Here is a 20,925-nt window from a genome sequence, read left to right as displayed (position 1 = left end):
TAACTGCTGAGAATGTTACCATTGTATACTAGGAAGGCTGTGCAATATTTGTCCTTTGGGATTAATTAACATTCCACAGGAAGAAAATCCTAAGCTTAATCTTTATCTGACACATTGAGATTAATTACTGCACTGCCTGTGTCTGCAATTGAACTTTGTTTTGAAGCTAAGGTCAATTTTGAATGATGTGTAGTATTGTGTACATTCTTTGAAATATGGATTTAAAATATAATATTCATACTTTATTTTGGTTAAAATACCGTACACAATGATTTATGATAATTTTATTGAATTCTAAAATCAAGATATATATTAAGATATCCTTTTTCACTATTTTATTTTTTAATTATAATTTATTTTTATTTTTTTCTGCCTTAAGGATGACGTTTACTCAGAATGGAAAAAAATTCCACTGATGATAATGAAAAATCAACTATTGTGTGTTATAGACCTTACATGGTAGTGTTATTCTTCACTTTCGAAAAAGTAGGTCAATGACCTACTTTTTGAGTTAATGGCCATTGAATAATTTTGAAAATTTAAGAAAAATCCATAAAAATTTTACACTAAGATTGAGATTTTCTTAATTGTGAAAATAATACAAATTGCTTAACTCTTTAACAAATGAAATACAGTTTATGAATGGTAGTGACATTAAATAGATACAAAGCATAAAGTTTTCATTCACAATTTTTATAGATATTCTAGTCCGAATTTCCTCTATCAGTTTTCAAATTACTACACATTTTTGATTCAATATAACAAAAAACTGAATGATGATAATGCTAAAACATTTATAGTATTAAACTAAGTATATTGACCTTTTTCTGCTGGCAGAAAATTTATATGAGGTCAATGATCAAAATTTTGAGATATGGTGTCTTTTATCATTTTTAGGCATTTTTCAATATTTTTGTAGTGTTTTCCATACGATTATCTATAAGAAAAAGCAAGATAAAACCAACAAAAAATATGCAAAATTATGTTGACTAACAAATAAAATCTTAACTTTAAATATTACAGTACTACCAAAAATATTTCAGTGGAAAACAAAATCTGAAAAATTTAGTCCGAATTTCCTCTGTTTTGCTAAAAGTCAAACTTTGTCAGACCCTAATTCCATAATTGAGTAAAAATACCGATTGTAATGTCAATAATAATTCATTTCATAAATACTTTTTGTATTTAAAACAAATTTTACTCATGAAATTGAACTTTTTAACAATCCGGATTTGAGAACTCAAACCCTGAGTAAACAACATCCTTAATGCTGTTAATTTTAACAGGTAATCAGATAATAACCCCATTCTGTCATTTCTGAAAAAACAAATCTTATTGTAAATTTAGAAGAAAAGGATGAGAGAGCAGAACAATTAACCCCCTGGGATTAATTATCTTGCCTGCTGCAGAAAATTTAGAGGATTATCTCTATCTGTCATATGAAGATTAATGAACACCTTTGTCTGCAACAGATGTTTGTTTTGAAGTTGAGGTCAACCCTGGGTGATACAATGTATTTGCATTCACTGAAGGCTTGCATTTTATAAAACACCTGTTTAAATCTTTTTTAAATACACATTTAGTTTTTTTTATAAGACATGAGGTTATCTCTGTTTTATGCAGATACAAGGTTACTATTTAGAGTTTTTGGACATTCAGGAATTATCTTGAAATTTGAAAAATACAGTTGTTACTTATAATTTTCATTTTTTTTTTTTTTTTATGTAATCAAATTAAACTCTCATTCCATGAGCTGCACCCTTATATATTTACCCCTCAGTTTAACACTTTAATTGTTGGATGAAAATCATATCCAACTACAAATCATGAGATCCTATATATTGCAGTTCTTTACATCTTATGCCGGGCATTTATTTTTCATCATTGTTAATATAAAGAGGATGGAATTCAAAGTTTTTTTCACTTCTGTATATTAATTGTCATAGCGGGGCCCTTCCTGACTGGTCAGTTTTCTAGTTTATACTGTTAGGTAGAATACAGAAGCTGTAATAGGCAGTGCAGTAATTTTCTCAATCATTTAAGCAATATTTCTATAATAAAAAAATTATGAATGAAGTCCGTGAAGGCGGATTTGATTGCATGACTTTAGCATTTGCGAAATATAAAGTGATAAAATTGGCTTTCAAAAATGTTTTTGCAAATCAAAAATGTGTACATTTTTCACAAATCCCTCTGAGGTTTGTTTTTTCCTTTCAATTTATTTTGTATTACCATACAGAATTTACTTTTATATATTTTGCATATTTCCATTTTTGAAAAGAAGCCAATTCTGCTGTTGTGAAAAAAGTGAAAGCATATAACTTAAAAAAAAAAATGGTTTGTATAGATAACTATTTCAAATTGATACTAATAGCTAAAAAATTGGACAGCAGCTTTAACAAAATCTTCTATTCAGCATAGGATTCTACCTACACTTATCCTTCAGTTGTCAGTAGATTTTTTGTAAGATGAACTAATAAATATGATTCCTTTCTATTTCTGCTTGGTGTAATAATGAATTATTTGTCCAGAAAGTTAAGGTTAAGTCTCGATGTAGTGAGCTACCTTAATTCCAAGTATTTATTTTATGCAAATAACATTGTAGACACAACTACAACTGCTGCCCCAACGACGACTACAGCCGCAAAGACAACACCTGCAGCCATAAACACGACAGCTGTACCCATAAAAACGACAACTCCAGCTCCCACGACACCTGCAGCAACGAACACAACCGCTGTACCAGTCACTACCACTATTGCTCCAGCCACAACTACAAGTAGGTTAAACAAATTTGATCCTGCAGGATCATAGGGAAATGAAGGCTGAAGTGAGTCTTCCTGAGTTGAAGGCTGTTGTGAGTCTAATTGAGTTGAAGGCTGTGGTGAGTTTAACTGAGTTAAAGGCTGTAGTGAGTTTTCTTGAGTTAAAAGCTGTATTGAGTCTATTTGTCAATGAGTTGAAGGCTGTAGTGAGTCTTCTTGAGTTGAAGGCTGTTGTGAGTCTACTTGAGTTGAAGGCTGTTGTGAGTCTACTTGAGTTGAAGGCTGTAGTGTAGTTAGCCTACATGAGTTGATGGCTCCAATGAGCTTACCTGAGTTGAAAGTTTAATTTGAGCTCTCCTTGGATTTTCAGTGACGAAAACTATGAAATTACAAATATCATGATATCGAAGAGTTTGACAATGTGTGAAGAAGAATTTAGTTTTTTTGTGTTCTGATGAGGGAACAGCTTTAAAATCTTAGATATTATACATAATTTTACATGGCTTTGAAGGTGACATACCAGAATATTTGCCCGGAAGTGACAGGAAAGCCCTGGAGTGTCTATCGCCTGATGCCAAAGGCAGAGGGCAACCGAACACTTCAGTAAATATGTTGTTGTCACTCTGATAACTGTTACAGACATAGGCAGACAGACCCTGAGTGTAGTATACCCTAGACACTTAATGTCTATCCATGTGTATATGTGTATATGTGCTGCACCCGGGACCATGTGATGGACTGTATGTATTGTCCACTGGATAACCAGGGTATCACATATACCTGTAATTATATCTTTATTTATTGCCAATACCATTCTACTGCTCTTATACCACTCTGTTTGAGCTTACAGATGTACTTAAAAATATATATACCAATTTGTACTAGTTTTGTACACAAGTGTTCTATTTATAGATTGTAAGCGAGAATCATGAGTCCTTTTTATGCAGCTCTAAATATTATCACCATTTGTAATCAAGTTATAACTTGTGAAAAATAAAGAGAGTGTTATTTTTATTAGAATTAAAAAACCGAACAAACAAAATCTCCAGGGCTTTTCTGTCACCAAGGGACAGATACTCTGGTATTGTCGCCTGTCACCAAGGGACGGATACTCTGGTATTGTCACCAAGGGACAGATACTCTGGTATTGTCACCAAGGGACAGATACTCTGGTATTGTCGTCTGTCACCAAGGGACAGATACTCTGGTATTGTCACCAAGGGACAGATACTCTGGTATTGTCGCCTGTTACCAAGGGACAGATACTCTGGTATTGTCGTCTGTCACCAAGGGACGGATACTCTGGTATTGTCACCAAGGGACAGATACTCTGGTATTGTCGCCTGTCACCAAGGGACAGATACTCTGGTATTGTCGTCTGTCACCAAGGGACAGATACTCTGGTATTGTCGTCTGTCACCAAGGGACAGATACTCTGGTATTGTCACCAAGGGACAGATACTCTGGTATTGTCGCCTGTCACCAAGGGACAGATACTCTGGTATTGTCACCAAGGGACAGATACTCTGGTATTGTCACCAAGGGACGGATACTCTGGTATTGTCGTCTGTCACCAAGGGACAGATACTCTGGTATTGTCGCCTGTCACCAAGGGACGGATACTCTGGTATTGTCACCAAGGGACAGATACTCTGGTATTGTCACCAAGGGACAGATACTCTGGTATTGTCACCAAGGGACAGATACTCTGGTATTGTCACCAAGGGACAGATACTCTGGTATTGTCGTCTGTCACCAAGGGACAGATACTCTGGTATTGTCGTCTGTCACCAAGGGACAGATACTCTGGTATTGTCACCAAGGGACAGATACTCTGGTATTGTCACCAAGGGACAGATACTCTGGTATTGTCACCAAGGGACGGATACTCTGGTATTGTCGTCTGTCACCAAGGGACAGATACTCTGGTATTGTCGCCTGTCACCAAGGGACGGATACTCTGGTATTGTCACCAAGGGACAGATACTCTGGTATTGTCACCAAGGGACAGATACTCTGGTATTGTCGTCTGTCACCAAGGGACAGATACTCTGGTATTGTCGTCTGTCACCAAGGGACAGATACTCTGGTATTGTCGTCTGTCACCAAGGGACAGTCACTCTGGTATTGTCACCAAGGGACAGATACTCTGGTATTGTCACCAAGGGAAGGATACTCTGGTATTGTCACCAAGGGACAGATACTCTGGTATTGTCGTCTGTCACCAAGGGACAGATACTCTGGTATTGTCGTCTGTCACCAAGGGACAGATACTCTGGTATTGTCACCTGTCACCAAGGGACAGATACTCTGGTATTGTCACCAAGGGACAGATACTCTGGTATTGTCACCAAGGGACAGATACTCTGGTATTGTCACCAAGGGACAGATACTCTGGTATTGTCGTCTGTCACCAAGGGACAGATACTCTGGTATTGTCGTCTGTCACCAAGGGACAGGTACTCTGGTATTGTCGCCTGTCACCAAGGGACAGATACTCTGGTATTGTCACCAAGGGACAGATACTCTGGTATTGTCGTCTGTCACCAAGGGACAGATACTCTGGTATTGTCGTCTGTCACCAAGGGACAGATACTCTGGTATTGTCGCCTGTCACCAAGGGACAGATACTCTGGTATTGTCACCAAGGGACAGATACTCTGGTATTGTCACCAAGGGACGGATACTCTGGTATTGTCGTCTGTCACCAAGGGACGGATACTCTGGTATTGTCACCTGTCACCAAGGGACAGATACTCTGGTATTGTCGCCTGTCACCAAGGGACAGATACTCTGGTATTGTCACCAAGGGACAGATACTCTGGTATTGTCACCAAGGGACGGATACTCTGGTATTGTCGTCTGTCACCAAGGGACGGATACTCTGGTATTGTCGTCTGTCACCAAGGGACAGATACTCTGGTATTGTCGTATGTCACCAAGGGACAGATACTCTGGTATTGTCACCAAGGGACAGATACTCTGGTATTGTCACCAAGGGACAGATACTCTGGTATTGTCACCAAGGGACGGATACTCTGGTATTGTCGTCTGTCACCAAGGGACGGATACTCTGGTATTGTCACCTGTCACCAAGGGACAGATACTCTGGTATTGTCGTCTGTCACCAAGGGACAGATACTCTGGTATTGTCGTATGTCACCAAGGGAGGATACTCTGGTATTGTCACCAAGGGACAGATACTCTGGTATTGTCACCAAGGGACAGATACTCTGGTATTGTCACCAAGGGACAGATACTCTGGTATTGTCACCAAGGGACAGATACTCTGGTATTGTCGTCTGTCACCAAGGGACGGATACTCTGGTATTGTCGTCTGTCACCAAGGGACGGATACTCTGGTATTGTCACCAAGGGACAGATACTCTGGTATTGTCGTCTGTCACCAAGGGACGGATACTCTGGTATTGTCGTCTGTCACCAAGGGACAGATACTCTGGTATTGTCACCAAGGGACAGATACTCTGGTATTGTCACCAAGGGACAGATACTCTGGTATTGTCACCAAGGGACAGATACTCTGGTATTGTCGTCTGTCACCAAGGGACAGATACTCTGGTATTGTCGCCTGTCACCAAGGGACGGATACTCTGGTATTGTCGTCTGTCACCAAGGGACAGATACTCTGGTATTGTCGCCTGTCACCAAGGGACGGATACTCTGGTATTGTCGTCTGTCACCAAGGGACAGATACTCTGGTATTGTCGCCTGTCACCAAGGGACAGATACTCTGGTATTGTCGTCTGTCACCAAGGGACGGATACTCTGGTATTGTCGTCTGTCACCAAGGGACAGATACTCTGGTATTGTCGTATGTCACCAAGGGACAGATACTCTGGTATTGTCACCAAGGGACAGATACTCTGGTATTGTCGCCTGTCACCAAGGGACAGATACTCTGGTATTGTCGTCTGTCACCAAGGGACAGATACTCTGGTATTGTCACCAAGGGACAGATACTCTGGTATTGTCGTCTGTCACCAAGGGACAGATACTCTGGTATTGTCGTCTGTCACCAAGGGACAGATACTCTGGTATTGTCACCAAGGGACAGATACTCTGGTATTGTCGTCTGTCACCAAGGGACAGATACTCTGGTATTGTCGTCTGTCACCAAGGGACGGATACTCTGGTATTGTCGTCTGTCACCAAGGGACAGATACTCTGGTATTGTCGTCTGTCACCAAGGGACAGATACTCTGGTATTGTCGTATGTCACCAAGGGACAGATACTCTGGTATTGTCACCAAGGGACAGATACTCTGGTATTGTCGTCTGTCACCAAGGGACAGATACTCTGGTATTGTCACCAAGGGACGGATACTCTGGTATTGTCACCAAGGGACAGATACTCTGGTATTGTCGTCTGTCACCAAGGGACAGATACTCTGGTATTGTCACCAAGGGACAGATACTCTGGTATTGTCGTCTGTCACCAAGGGACAGATACTCTGGTATTGTCACCTGTCACCAAGGGACAGATACTCTGGTATTGTCGTCTGTCACCAAGGGACAGATACTCTGGTATTGTCACCAAGGGACAGATACTCTGGTATTGTCGTCTGTCACCAAGGGACAGATACTCTGGTATTGTCGCCTGTCACCAAGGGACGGATACTCTGGTATTGTCGTCTGTCACCAAGGGACAGATACTCTGGTATTGTCGCCTGTCACCAAGGGACAGATACTCTGGTATTGTCGTCTGTCACCAAGGGACGGATACTCTGGTATTGTCGTCTGTCACCAAGGGACAGATACTCTGGTATTGTCGTATGTCACCAAGGGACAGATACTCTGGTATTGTCACCAAGGGACAGATACTCTGGTATTGTCGCCTGTCACCAAGGGACAGATACTCTGGTATTGTCGTCTGTCACCAAGGGACAGATACTCTGGTATTGTCACCAAGGGACAGATACTCTGGTATTGTCGTCTGTCACCAAGGGACAGATACTCTGGTATTGTCGTCTGTCACCAAGGGACAGATACTCTGGTATTGTCACCAAGGGACAGATACTCTGGTATTGTCGTCTGTCACCAAGGGACAGATACTCTGGTATTGTCGTCTGTCACCAAGGGACGGATACTCTGGTATTGTCGTCTGTCACCAAGGGACAGATACTCTGGTATTGTCGTCTGTCACCAAGGGACAGATACTCTGGTATTGTCGTATGTCACCAAGGGACAGATACTCTGGTATTGTCACCAAGGGACAGATACTCTGGTATTGTCGTCTGTCACCAAGGGACAGATACTCTGGTATTGTCACCAAGGGACGGATACTCTGGTATTGTCACCAAGGGACAGATACTCTGGTATTGTCGTCTGTCACCAAGGGACAGATACTCTGGTATTGTCACCAAGGGACAGATACTCTGGTATTGTCGTCTGTCACCAAGGGACAGATACTCTGGTATTGTCACCTGTCACCAAGGGACAGATACTCTGGTATTGTCGTCTGTCACCAAGGGACAGATACTCTGGTATTGTCACCAAGGGACAGATACTCTGGTATTGTCACCAAGGGACAGATACTCTGGTATTGTCGTCTGTCACCAAGGGACAGATACTCTGGTATTGTCGTCTGTCACCAAGGGACAGATACTCTGGTATTGTCACCAAGGGACAGATACTCTGGTATTGTCACCAAGGGACAGATACTCTGGTATTGTCGTCTGTCACCAAGGGACAGATACTCTGGTATTGTCGTCTGTCACCAAGGGACAGATACTCTGGTATTGTCGTATGTCACCAAGGGACAGATACTCTGGTATTGTCACCAAGGGACAGATACTCTGGTATTGTCGCCTGTCACCAAGGGACAGATACTCTGGTATTGTCGTCTGTCACCAAGGGACAGATACTCTGGTATTGTCGCCTGTCACCAAGGGACAGATACTCTGGTATTGTCGTCTGTCACCAAGGGACGGATACTCTGGTATTGTCGTCTGTCACCAAGGGACGGATACTCTGGTATTGTCGTCTGTCACCAAGGGACGGATACTCTGGTATTGTCACCAAGGGACGGATACTCTGGTATTGTCGTCTGTCACCAAGGGACGGATACTCTGGTATTGTCGTCTGTCACCAAGGGACGGATACTCTGGTATTGTCGTCTGTCACCAAGGGACTGATACTCTGGTATTGTCGTCTGTCACCAAGGGACGGATACTCTGGTATTGTCGTCTGTCACCAAGGGACGGATACTCTGGTATTGTCGTCTGTCACCAAGGGACGGATACTCTGGTATTGTCGTCTGTCACCAAGGGACAGATACTCTGGTATTGTCGCCTGTCACCAAGGGACGGATACTCTGGTATTGTCACCTGTCACCAAGGGACGGATACTCTGGTATTGTCGTCTGTCACCAAGGGACGGATACTCTGGTATTGTCGTCTGTCACCAAGGGACGGATACTCTGGTATTGTCGCCTGTCACCAAGGGACAGATACTCTGGTATTGTCGCCTGTCACCAAGGGACGGATACTCTGGTATTGTCGCCTGTCACCAAGGGACAGATACTCTGGTATTGTCACCAAGGGACGGATACTCTGGTATTGTCACCAAGGGACAGATACTCTGGTATTGTCGCCTGTCACCAAGGGACGGATACTCTGGTATTGTCGCCTGTCACCAAGGGACAGATACTCTGGTATTGTCGTCTGTCACCAAGGGACGGATACTCTGGTATTGTCGTCTGTCACCAAGGGACAGATACTCTGGTATTGTCACCAAGGGACGGATACTCTGGTATTGTCGTCTGTCACCAAGGGACAGATACTCTGGTATTGTCGTCTGTCACCAAGGGACGGATACTCTGGTATTGTCGCCTGTCACCAAGGGACGGATACTCTGGTATTGTCGCCTGTCACCAAGGGACGGATACTCTGGTATTGTCGCCTGTCACTAAGGGACAGATACTCTGGTATTGTCACCTGTCACCAAGGGACGGATACTCTGGTATTGTCGCCTGTCACCAAGGGAGGGATACTCTGGTATTGTCGCCTGTCACCAAGGGACAGATACTCTGGTATTGTCGCCTGTCACCAAGGGACAGATACTCTGGTATTGTCGCCTGTCACCAAGGGACGGATACTCTGGTATTGTCGCCTGTCACCAAGGGACAGATACTCTGGTATTGTCACCTGTCACCAAGGGACGGATACTCTGGTATTGTCACCAAGGGACAGATACTCTGGTATTGTCGCCTGTCACCAAGGGACGGATACTCTGGTATTGTCGCCTGTCACCAAGGGACAGATACTCTGGTATTGTCGCCTGTCACCAAGGGACAGATACTCTGGTATTGTCGTCTGTCACCAAGGGACGGATACTCTGGTATTGTCGTCTGTCACCAAGGGACAGATACTCTGGTATTGTCACCAAGGGACGGATACTCTGGTATTGTCGTCTGTCACCAAGGGACAGATACTCTGGTATTGTCACCTGTCACCAAGGGACAGATACTCTGGTATTGTCGTCTGTCACCAAGGGACAGATACTCTGGTATTGTCGTCTGTCACCAAGGGACAGATACTCTGGTATTGTCACCAAGGGACAGATACTCTGGTATTGTCACCTGTCACCAAGGGACAGATACTCTGGTATTGTCACCTGTCACCAAGGGACGGATACTCTGGTATTGTCGTCTGTCACCAAGGGACAGATACTCTGGTATTGTCGTCTGTCACCAAGGGACAGATACTCTGACATTGTCACCAAGGGACAGATACTCTGGTATTGTCACCTGTCACCAAGGGACGGATACTCTGGTATTGTCACCTGTCACCAAGGGACGGATACTCTGGTATTGTCGTCTGTCACCAAGGGACAGATACTCTGGTATTGTCACCAAGGGACAGATACTCTGGTATTGTCACCTGTCACCAAGGGACAGATACTCTGGTATTGTCACCTGTCACCAAGGGACGGATACTCTGGTATTGTCGTCTGTCACCAAGGGACAGATACTCTGGTATTGTCACCTGTCACCAAGGGACAGATACTCTGGTATTGTCACCTGTCACCAAGGGACAGATACTCTGGTATTGTCACCTGTCACCAAGGGACAGATACTCTGGTATTGTCGTCTGTCACCAAGGGACGGATACTCTGGTATTGTCGTCTGTCACCAAGGGACAGATACTCTGGTATTGTCACCAAGGGACGGATACTCTGGTATTGTCGCCTGTCACCAAGGGACGGATACTCTGGTATTGTCGTCTGTCACCAAGGGACAGATACTCTGGTATTGTCGCCTGTCACCAAGGGACAGATACTCTGGTATTGTCACCTGTCACCAAGGGACGGATACTCTGGTATTGTCACCAAGGGACAGATACTCTGGTATTGTCGCCTGTCACCAAGGGACAGATACTCTGGTATTGTCGCCTGTCACCAAGGGACAGATACTCTGGTATTGTCACCAAGGGACGGATACTCTGGTATTGTCGTCTGTCACCAAGGGACAGATACTCTGGTATTGTCGCCTGTCACCAAGGGACAGATACTCTGGTATTGTCACCTGTCACCAAGGGACGGATACTCTGGTATTGTCACCAAGGGACAGATACTCTGGTATTGTCGCCTGTCACCAAGGGACAGATACTCTGGTATTGTCACCAAGGGACAGATACTCTGGTATTGTCGCCTGTCACCAAGGGACAGATACTCTGGTATTGTCACCAAGGGACGGATACTCTGGTATTGTCGCCTGTCACCAAGGGACAGATACTCTGGTATTGTCGTCTGTCACCAAGGGACAGATACTCTGGTATTGTCGTCTGTCACCAAGGGACAGATACTCTGGTATTGTCGTCTGTCACCAAGGGACAGATACTCTGGTATTGTCACCAAGGGACGGATACTCTGGTATTGTCGTCTGTCACCAAGGGACAGATACTCTGGTATTGTCGTCTGTCACCAAGGGACAGATACTCTGGTATTGTCGTCTGTCACCAAGGGACAGATACTCTGGTATTGTCGTCTGTCACCAAGGGACAGATACTCTGGTATTGTCACCAAGGGACAGATACTCTGGTATTGTCACCAAGGGACAGATACTCTGGTATTGTCACCAAGGGACGGATACTCTGGTATTGTCACCAAGGGACAGATACTCTGGTATTGTCGTCTGTCACCAAGGGACAGATACTCTGGTATTGTCGTCTGTCACCAAGGGACAGATACTCTGGTATTGTCACCTGTCACCAAGGGACAGATACTCTGGTATTGTCACCAAGGGACGGATACTCTGGTATTGTCACCTGTCACCAAGGGACAGATACTCTGGTATTGTCACCTGTCACCAAGGGACAGATACTCTGGTATTGTCGTCTGTCACCAAGGGACAGATACTCTGGTATTGTCACCAAGGGACAGATACTCTGGTATTGTCACCAAGGGACAGATACTCTGGTATTGTCACCTGTCACCAAGGGACGGATACTCTGGTATTGTCACCTGTCACCAAGGGACAGATACTCTGGTATTGTCACCTGTCACCAAGGGACAGATACTCTGGTATTGTCGCCTGTCACCAAGGGACAGATACTCTGGTATTGTCACCTGTCACCAAGGGACGGATACTCTGGTATTGTCACCAAGGGACAGATACTCTGGTATTGTCGCCTGTCACCAAGGGACAGATACTCTGGTATTGTCACCAAGGGACAGATACTCTGGTATTGTCGCCTGTCACCAAGGGACAGATACTCTGGTATTGTCACCAAGGGACGGATACTCTGGTATTGTCGCCTGTCACCAAGGGACAGATACTCTGGTATTGTCGTCTGTCACCAAGGGACAGATACTCTGGTATTGTCGTCTGTCACCAAGGGACAGATACTCTGGTATTGTCGTCTGTCACCAAGGGACAGATACTCTGGTATTGTCACCAAGGGACGGATACTCTGGTATTGTCGTCTGTCACCAAGGGACAGATACTCTGGTATTGTCGTCTGTCACCAAGGGACAGATACTCTGGTATTGTCGCCTGTCACCAAGGGACAGATACTCTGGTATTGTCGTCTGTCACCAAGGGACAGATACTCTGGTATTGTCACCAAGGGACAGATACTCTGGTATTGTCACCAAGGGACAGATACTCTGGTATTGTCACCAAGGGACGGATACTCTGGTATTGTCACCAAGGGACAGATACTCTGGTATTGTCGTCTGTCACCAAGGGACAGATACTCTGGTATTGTCGTCTGTCACCAAGGGACAGATACTCTGGTATTGTCACCTGTCACCAAGGGACAGATACTCTGGTATTGTCACCAAGGGACGGATACTCTGGTATTGTCACCTGTCACCAAGGGACAGATACTCTGGTATTGTCACCTGTCACCAAGGGACAGATACTCTGGTATTGTCGTCTGTCACCAAGGGACAGATACTCTGGTATTGTCACCAAGGGACAGATACTCTGGTATTGTCACCAAGGGACAGATACTCTGGTATTGTCACCTGTCACCAAGGGACGGATACTCTGGTATTGTCACCTGTCACCAAGGGACAGATACTCTGGTATTGTCACCTGTCACCAAGGGACAGATACTCTGGTATTGTCGTCTGTCACCAAGGGACAGATACTCTGGTATTGTCACCAAGGGACAGATACTCTGGTATTGTCACCAAGGGACAGATACTCTGGTATTGTCACCAAGGGACGGATACTCTGGTATTGTCGTCTGTCACCAAGGGACAGATACTCTGGTATTGTCGTCTGTCACAAAGGGACGGATACTCTGGTATTGTCACCAAGGGACAGATACTCTGGTATTGTCGCCTGAGAAGGCATGTAATGTACTGTTATGTCATATAACACTTTTAAAAAATCAATAAAGATTACGGACATATTTACCTCATTAAGTAAAATAAAAAGTGTATTTTAATAACTCATCTTCATATCTTACAGTCAAATCAATGTAAAATGCTTTGTAAAATTTGGATTGATGCTTTTAATAAAATTAAAAATATTTACAAATGAGACAATTTATTTATAAGTTCCTCTGAATAGCAGACCCTGTCCTGATATTTTGATTTTTGAGTAACTGTTTACGTTTGCTTAGCTTAATTTGGAATCGGATGTAATTGATATGCAGAATAATTGCATGGTACAGTGACTTAACAGTTTCGAGAGGGCAATGTAACTATTTCATGGAAATATAATATTAACTGTTTCAAGGAGGGCAATATTATATAATTGTTATACTTTCATGTTAAATACTGAAATCTGATTGGTTAAGACGCAGTTAATAATATTTACTATTACCCTCAGCGTGAGCAACGCACTTGGCAACGGGTAACATTAAAAAATGTTACATGCGCGAAAATTATGCGCGTACGGTTCGCTGTAGAATTCACGTTATTCCTATATAAAAGCAGTAAAATTTTCTTAAAAATTTTAAAAAAGACATTCAGTATAACAAAATAAATAGTGCCTGTTTGGGAGGGTAGCAGTTGAAATTGACACCCTGAGAACAGGTTTTCGAGGGGTGTAATTTTCAACTGTTATCCTCCCAAACAGGCATATTTATTTTAATATTATACTGAATGTCTTAATATTAGAGAAAATTTCACTGCTTTTATTTAGAAATGACGTGAACTCTATGGTGAGTTATCTGTTGCCAAGTGTGTTGCTATTGCTGAGGGTAATAGTACAAATTATCAACTGCGTCTAAACCAATTAGATTTCAGTATTTAACATGAAAGTATAATAAAACTGTTTCCAGCATGATTCAGCAATTTTCAGTGCAGAGGAATAAAATTATCTCATTTGTGACAAGAAGGGGAAAACTTATTCCAAAATGTTATATGAACTAATAAGGTCATCTAAGGTTGTAAGGGAAGGGGGATGCAAATCACAGAGATTTAAAACTCTACTCCAGTCTCGCTCATCTAAGCTTTCTGTTCAAACCATAAAACTTGGTGCAATCTTGAAATCCAGTGGTACTTGGTGAGGAGATGAGCTGACAGTTCGTTTGGTTTCTGTTACAGAGGCCACTCCTAAACCGGCCCCCAGCAGTAAGACCGGCCAGCATTTTGACGCGGCCTCGTTCATCGGTGGCATGATCCTGATGGGCGGACTCATAGTGATTATCTACTTTGGCCTCAAATTCTACCGGGCTCGACGAGACAGGAACTACCGCACTCTCTGATGCTCCACCAATCAAATTTCATTCTTTTCTTTTTTTTTGAATTTTTGCTCCTTAATCTCCAGGGGTGATTACATTAGCATCATGTGTTTAAAATTTTTTTTGTCAAATTTCAAGTTGTTTGGTATATTTTTCACAGTTTTGTTAAAAAAAAGAGAAAGACTTGGTGCTTGGATATTTTTTTAAACTAAATTTTGAAATAATCACAATGAAGCCAAAATTGTTTGAAGTTTTTACACGTCAAGTGCCAGTTTCAATGTTTTTGAAAGTCTATTTTTGTAGATCATTTTGCTCAATAGAAATAATGGTCTGATCTTCTAGAAAGGACGCTGGTAATTGGAAGAGTTTTGAATGTGTTAAGTTGAACCAATTAACATCGAGTGTTTTCTTTTTTTTTTTGCCTCTAATTTTTATGTGTGCGCTTTTTTTTTTGAAGGATATGAACTTTTTTAGGAGTAGGAGGTGAAAGCGTCACTCAGAAGTAATTATATCGGCATTTAACTAAATTGGCATAGTTAACTCTTCTTTTTTTTTACTATTTCCCACAAAAACAAATCATTAGCCAAAATTAGGGCCACACAATGGCAAAGAAAGTAATTGTTTACTTAGAGAAGATCTGATTGGTGTTTGATCTGACATTTGAATTTGTATCATGGTTTTTCATTGGTTGATCTGATATGTAAACATATACACCAAAAAAGCAATATTTGATGTAATCTTTTGATATAGAAAGAGAAATTGGCTGATCTAAAATAACTGAAAAGATTGCTTGATCTTGCATGTAACCTATATAAATGCATTAGTTGATATGATTGGTTGATCTTAACATATGTTGAAGCAACAGCTTATCTGATTGGTTGATCTGAATGGTACATAGAAGTTGATCTGACTAATATTGAAAGGTTACTGGCTCATGATAGATAGAGGGATACAATGTACAATACCTGTAGTTTTTGCCTGTAACTCATTACCTGTAACTCTTTACCTGTAATTAATTACATGTACAAATTTTTGTACTAGTAATTAGAATATTGTTAAAAATCTAACAAACATGGTGTGGAATATCCAACAGACAACTGGATAGTTAACTGGGCAAAGAACCTAGTTTTGATTTTGCATGATTATTTGTTGGTTTCCGCTGGTGATAAATCAAGCATTCCATTCAATCCCTGTGTGAAATGAGTATTTTACTTCCTTCATAAGAAATCTACATGCTCTTGTTTACTCCACACACTGTTATTGAGCTTAAACAACTCAAAGAGAAAAAGATATAAATTATTGTTGCTAAATATATTCATGTTTGCTTTATTACTCGATAGCAATGCCACTCTATGTGTTTATGACAAAGATATGCCTTTTTTGTGTATTATCTAGCTATGCTACTGGGGGTAGTATGCTATCGTACATGCATTACATGCTTTTCTTTGTGTTTTTTGCTTACAAGTGGCTTTGTCACTACATGCATGTATAATCATTTTTGCTTCATTTCAAAGAATTTGAAGAATGTAATTCATTTACATGTAATTGTATTAAGTGCTATGATGTTTTTGTTTTTATTTATCTTTCTTTCATTTACTCTCATGTTGAAGTGCTGATTTGCATTTTGTATTTGTTGGGATATAGAAATATTTGGATTCATAATCAGATTTGTTCATGTAGGAACATTTGGGAAATATAATTGTTCATTTTTTATTAAACTCTAAATTTCAAAATTTCAAATTCTGTTCTGTGAATAGTAACTGTTATGTACTAAAAACTGTACTCGATACACTACTGAAGGCCAATCACTCAGAAAAAACAGTCACAACTTGACTAACAGTGGGCTTAGTACAAAAGGGTTAATATCCAGGCTACATCATGTACACGTGTGGTAGTGTGTAGTCTGAAGAGCTGTGTTGTGTATAGTAATAATTTGATGATGTTTCATTTTATTGAAGTATTGCATATAATAAATGGGGATATAGACTCTCGAGAGCAAGAGAACCTATATCGTATATCCGGTTTTTTTTCGTGTGTCACAAAAATGTCGCGAAATTTTATGCAATTTAAATAATTCTTAAAGAAATTAATACAGAATATAATTTCTGTGTATTCAATAATTTGTGATTTAAAAGTGAAGAAAGTGAAAAATTAGATCATGGCAAAAATTAACGGATATATTGTATATTACATTAAAGTAAAAAGTGAAGGCTTTGACTCCATTTAGGGTTCATTAATGCCTCATAGATAAATATTAAAATATGATGTGATATTATCATCTAACAGTTACATTAGCTTGTTTTATTCATTTATACTTTTCAAGGCCGAGAGGATGGCGAGTTTAGTGTGTAGTCTGAAGCTGTCAGGCTGAGGGGTTGGTGTGTAGACTGATAGCATTCAGTAGGTGGGCTCTACCTGAAGTAAAAGATTCATATAGTGTTAGCTGGGGAGAGGGTTTAATCATTGATCTCATGTACCCATGGTGATATATATATATATATATATTTACATGTAGATGTACCGTAAAACTCGTTTAGTACGAACACCGATAAAGCGAAATCTCGGATATAGCGAAGTTTTTTGAGTCGCGGTAAAATTTCTTACCAAATTTTTACAAAATTTAACGGTTATAACGAATTCAGATATAACAAATTTACGGATATAGTGCACTGATTTTGAGTCCCGTGGAGGTGAAATTTAAATTTTTTTAGTGATTTTCATTACAGTTTAAAAAGGCTTGCTCTAACATTTAACATAATAGTTTGAATAAATTTATTTTCATATAAATTTTTTAACTCACAATCTGATTATTAAAGGTATCAAAATAATGTATTTTTATTCTAAGTCTAAATTAGAAAATATTATTGTCTGGTGAAAGAAAATATGTATATAGTGAATTCGCTATAGTTATTATTACGAATTTGTTATATGAATATAACAAATTATGGATATAACAAAGTAAATCCATTGGTCCCTAGGACGTTGCTATAAACGAGTTTTACTGTATATAAGTTACAAAGGGTACCACCCATCACATCTAAGCTTTTACTGCACGTCCTCAAAATTATATGCCCTTGGGGAGAATATTAGCATATTAAGTAACCAAGCCAACCTTGTTGAAATCATAGAAATCTATGAGTGAGCTTTTGTTTCATCCAAGGTAGTAGAAATATTTCATTCAAAATAATTTTCCAGTTTAAGTTTAATTAGATATGAGCGTCTGTTGAATTTGCTGTTTTCTTTAATTTGTTACAGATGTTTAGTGGTTTTCTTTAGAAATATATTCTTTGCTTGACTAAATGTGTTAACTTTTAATAATAGATTTATGAAGACTATTATCTTTATTGTTCTCTATATGTATATTAGAATTGCTTTGTATGTTAAAATAACAAAATTTTCCTTCCATATGTTTATTTTTTTTTTCAAGTTGAAAAAAATTGAAAACTTACTTTTATCATAAAAATCTTTATTTTAAGACCCTCATTGACATATTAACTTTGTAAAAGAAATTTAATATTTTGTAAGAATTTTCTTCTTCGAGAAATTATGAAAGTGGATCCATTGTATAGCATGGTTCATAGGGATCCAAGCAAACCATGCATTCACATATTTTTCTATGTTTTGAGGGTTTTTTTGTTCAATTTCAGTGTATGTCAGATATCATTGGGTGCAGAGTTTAGTTTGATGTGCGCCTGAATTTGTCGTTGTATGTTTATAAATGTACACTTAACCTCATTAAAAGAGTTCGTTATAAATACATTTAATTTCTTCTTGTTTTATTCATTTGGTTAAGATTATGGTCATTTTCATTCTACCGAAGTAATCACAGGGGCCAAGCCCGTTTTAACATTAATTTCAATGTAACCAATGGCATATATATGGTTACATTGAAATTAATGTTAAAACGGGCTTGGCCCCTGTGGAAGTAATGGATAAAAAATCAAAAATGTGATATTGCATATCCTTGTCACATGCTATATTGACCAGTCATGACTGGAATGTGATACTGTGAGTCTGCAGTCGAAATTCATTCCCTGACCACTGTTAATGTTTAGGCTGCCGTTATGTTTCACTCCCTGACGACTGTTAATGAATAGCATGCTGTTATGTTTCGGTGGTGGTTTGTATGCTGTTATGTTTCACTCCCTGACTACTGTTAATGGTAAGTGTGCCGTTATGTTTCATTCCCTGATGACTTAATGTTTAGGTCTGCCGTTATGTTTCACTCCCTGATGACTGGTAATGGTTAGTGTGCTGTTAAGTTTCACTCCCTGACTACTGTTAATGTTAGTCTGCCGTTATGTTTCACTCCCTGATGACTGTTTATGGTTAGTATGCTGTTATGTTTCACTCCCTGACGACTGGTGGTGGTTTGTATGCTGTTATGTTTCACTCCCTGACGACTTTTAATGGTTAGTGTGCCATTATGTTTCACTCCCTGATGACTGGTAATGGTTAGTCTGTCTTTTTGTTTCACTCCCTGATGACTGTTAATGGTCAGTCTGCCGTTATGTTTCATTCCCTGACAAATTTTAATGGCTAGTGTGCTGTTATGTTTCACTCCCCGATGACTGTTGATGTTTGTGAGTTATGTTTCACTCCCTGACGACTGTTTATGGTTAGTCTGTCGTTATATTTCACTCCCTGACGACTGGTAATGTTTGTCTGCCGTTATGTTTCATTCCCTCACGACTGTTAATGGTTAGTCTGCCGTTATGTTTCACTCCATGATGACTTTAATGGTTAGTGTGCTGTTATGTTTCACTCCCTGATGACTGGAAATGAATAGTATGCCCTTATTGTCGTTTTGTTTCACATCCTGACGACTGTTAATTCACTCTGCCGTTATGTTTCACTCCCTGACGACTGTTGATGGTTAGTATGCTGTTATGTTTCACTCCCTGACGACTGTTGATGGTTAGTCTGCCGTTATGTTTCCTTTCCGTTATGTATCACTCCCTGACAACTGTAAATGGTTAGTATGATGTTATGTTTCACTCTCTGACGACTGGTACAGTCAGTTGAAGCATATCTTTGACAACATACACCATAGCATAGCATAGCATTGAAATCTCATAGCATAGCATTGGAATCTCATAGCATAGCATTGGAATCTCATACCATAGCATATAATCTCATTCGTCATAGCATACCATAGCATAGCATACAACATGATTTTAACTCGGTTTTAAATGTTTTTATTTGAAGTAATAAATGCTCACATTGCGGATAAATGATTAACTTTCGCTTTTTATCATTTTACTTCCATATGTGCGGAACTCTTCTGTGTATGGAGGCGTTTTTGTTTATTTCTCATAGCATACCACAGCATTAAGCCCTTCATTTCAATTTCTCATAGCATAGCATACAAATCTCATAGCATTAATTTAAAATCTCATAGCATATCACTAAAATCGCATACCATAGCATAGCATTAAATTGTAAAAGATATGAATGAAATGACTGTAATGCTAAGTCTGCTGTTATGTCTTACTCCCTGACGACTTTTAATGATTAGGCTGCCGTTATGTTTCACTCCCTTACAGACTGTGCCGTTATGTTTCACTCCCTGCCGACACTCAATCGTTAGTCTGCTGTTATATTTCAGTCCCTGACGACTGCTTATCATTGGTCTGCTGTTATGTTTCATTTCCTGTCTAAATTTCCCAGTTCCGGCCATTCGAATCATCTTGATCGCCACTGTTGTTGCTGACTAGAGAGTTTTGAGTAATACTATGAGAAATGGCAGAGAGTGTTCCGAATGCAGTTATATGATACAGGGTTATCAGCTGTTGTATTTCACCCCATTGTTACAGTGCTGCTATCGTGAAAGTTGACAAAACTATCCTATCCTATCCTATATCCTGTATCCTGCATCCTATCCTGCAAATAAGCTCTATCCTATTCTATCCTATCCCATACTTTCAAAATATAGGAATGCAAGTTAAATGAAACGAAATTTAAAAATAAAATGATTTTATCAATTAATGTAGTACTCA

General features: G+C 40.4%; 1 protein-coding gene across 3 annotated transcripts in view; it reads left to right on the top strand.

The window, feature by feature from the left end:
- The window catches only part of LOC105320764 (porimin), a 129,878-nt gene that overhangs the window by 22,679 nt on the left and 86,274 nt on the right, over nucleotides 1–20,925 (top strand). For 2 of the 3 annotated variants that reach the window (XM_066070780.1, XM_066070778.1), the window contains 2 exons: nucleotides 2,606–2,779; nucleotides 14,790–18,685. The exons of the other annotated variant lie outside the window; for it this stretch is intronic. In XM_066070780.1, coding sequence (XP_065926852.1) covers nucleotides 2,606–2,779; nucleotides 14,790–14,950 — 335 coding nt within the window. In that variant the 3' untranslated portion in view covers nucleotides 14,951–18,685. Of the gene's footprint in view, nucleotides 1–2,605; nucleotides 2,780–14,789; nucleotides 18,686–20,925 lie in introns of those variants that run through there. 3 annotated transcript variants of the gene reach the window in all.

Source organism: Magallana gigas, chromosome 9, assembly GCF_963853765.1.
Source record: "Magallana gigas chromosome 9, xbMagGiga1.1, whole genome shotgun sequence".
Taxonomy (NCBI): Eukaryota; Metazoa; Mollusca; class Bivalvia; order Ostreida; family Ostreidae; genus Magallana; species Magallana gigas.
Note: the sequence above shows the minus strand (reverse complement) of the source record. Positions and strands in the feature narration are given on the sequence as shown.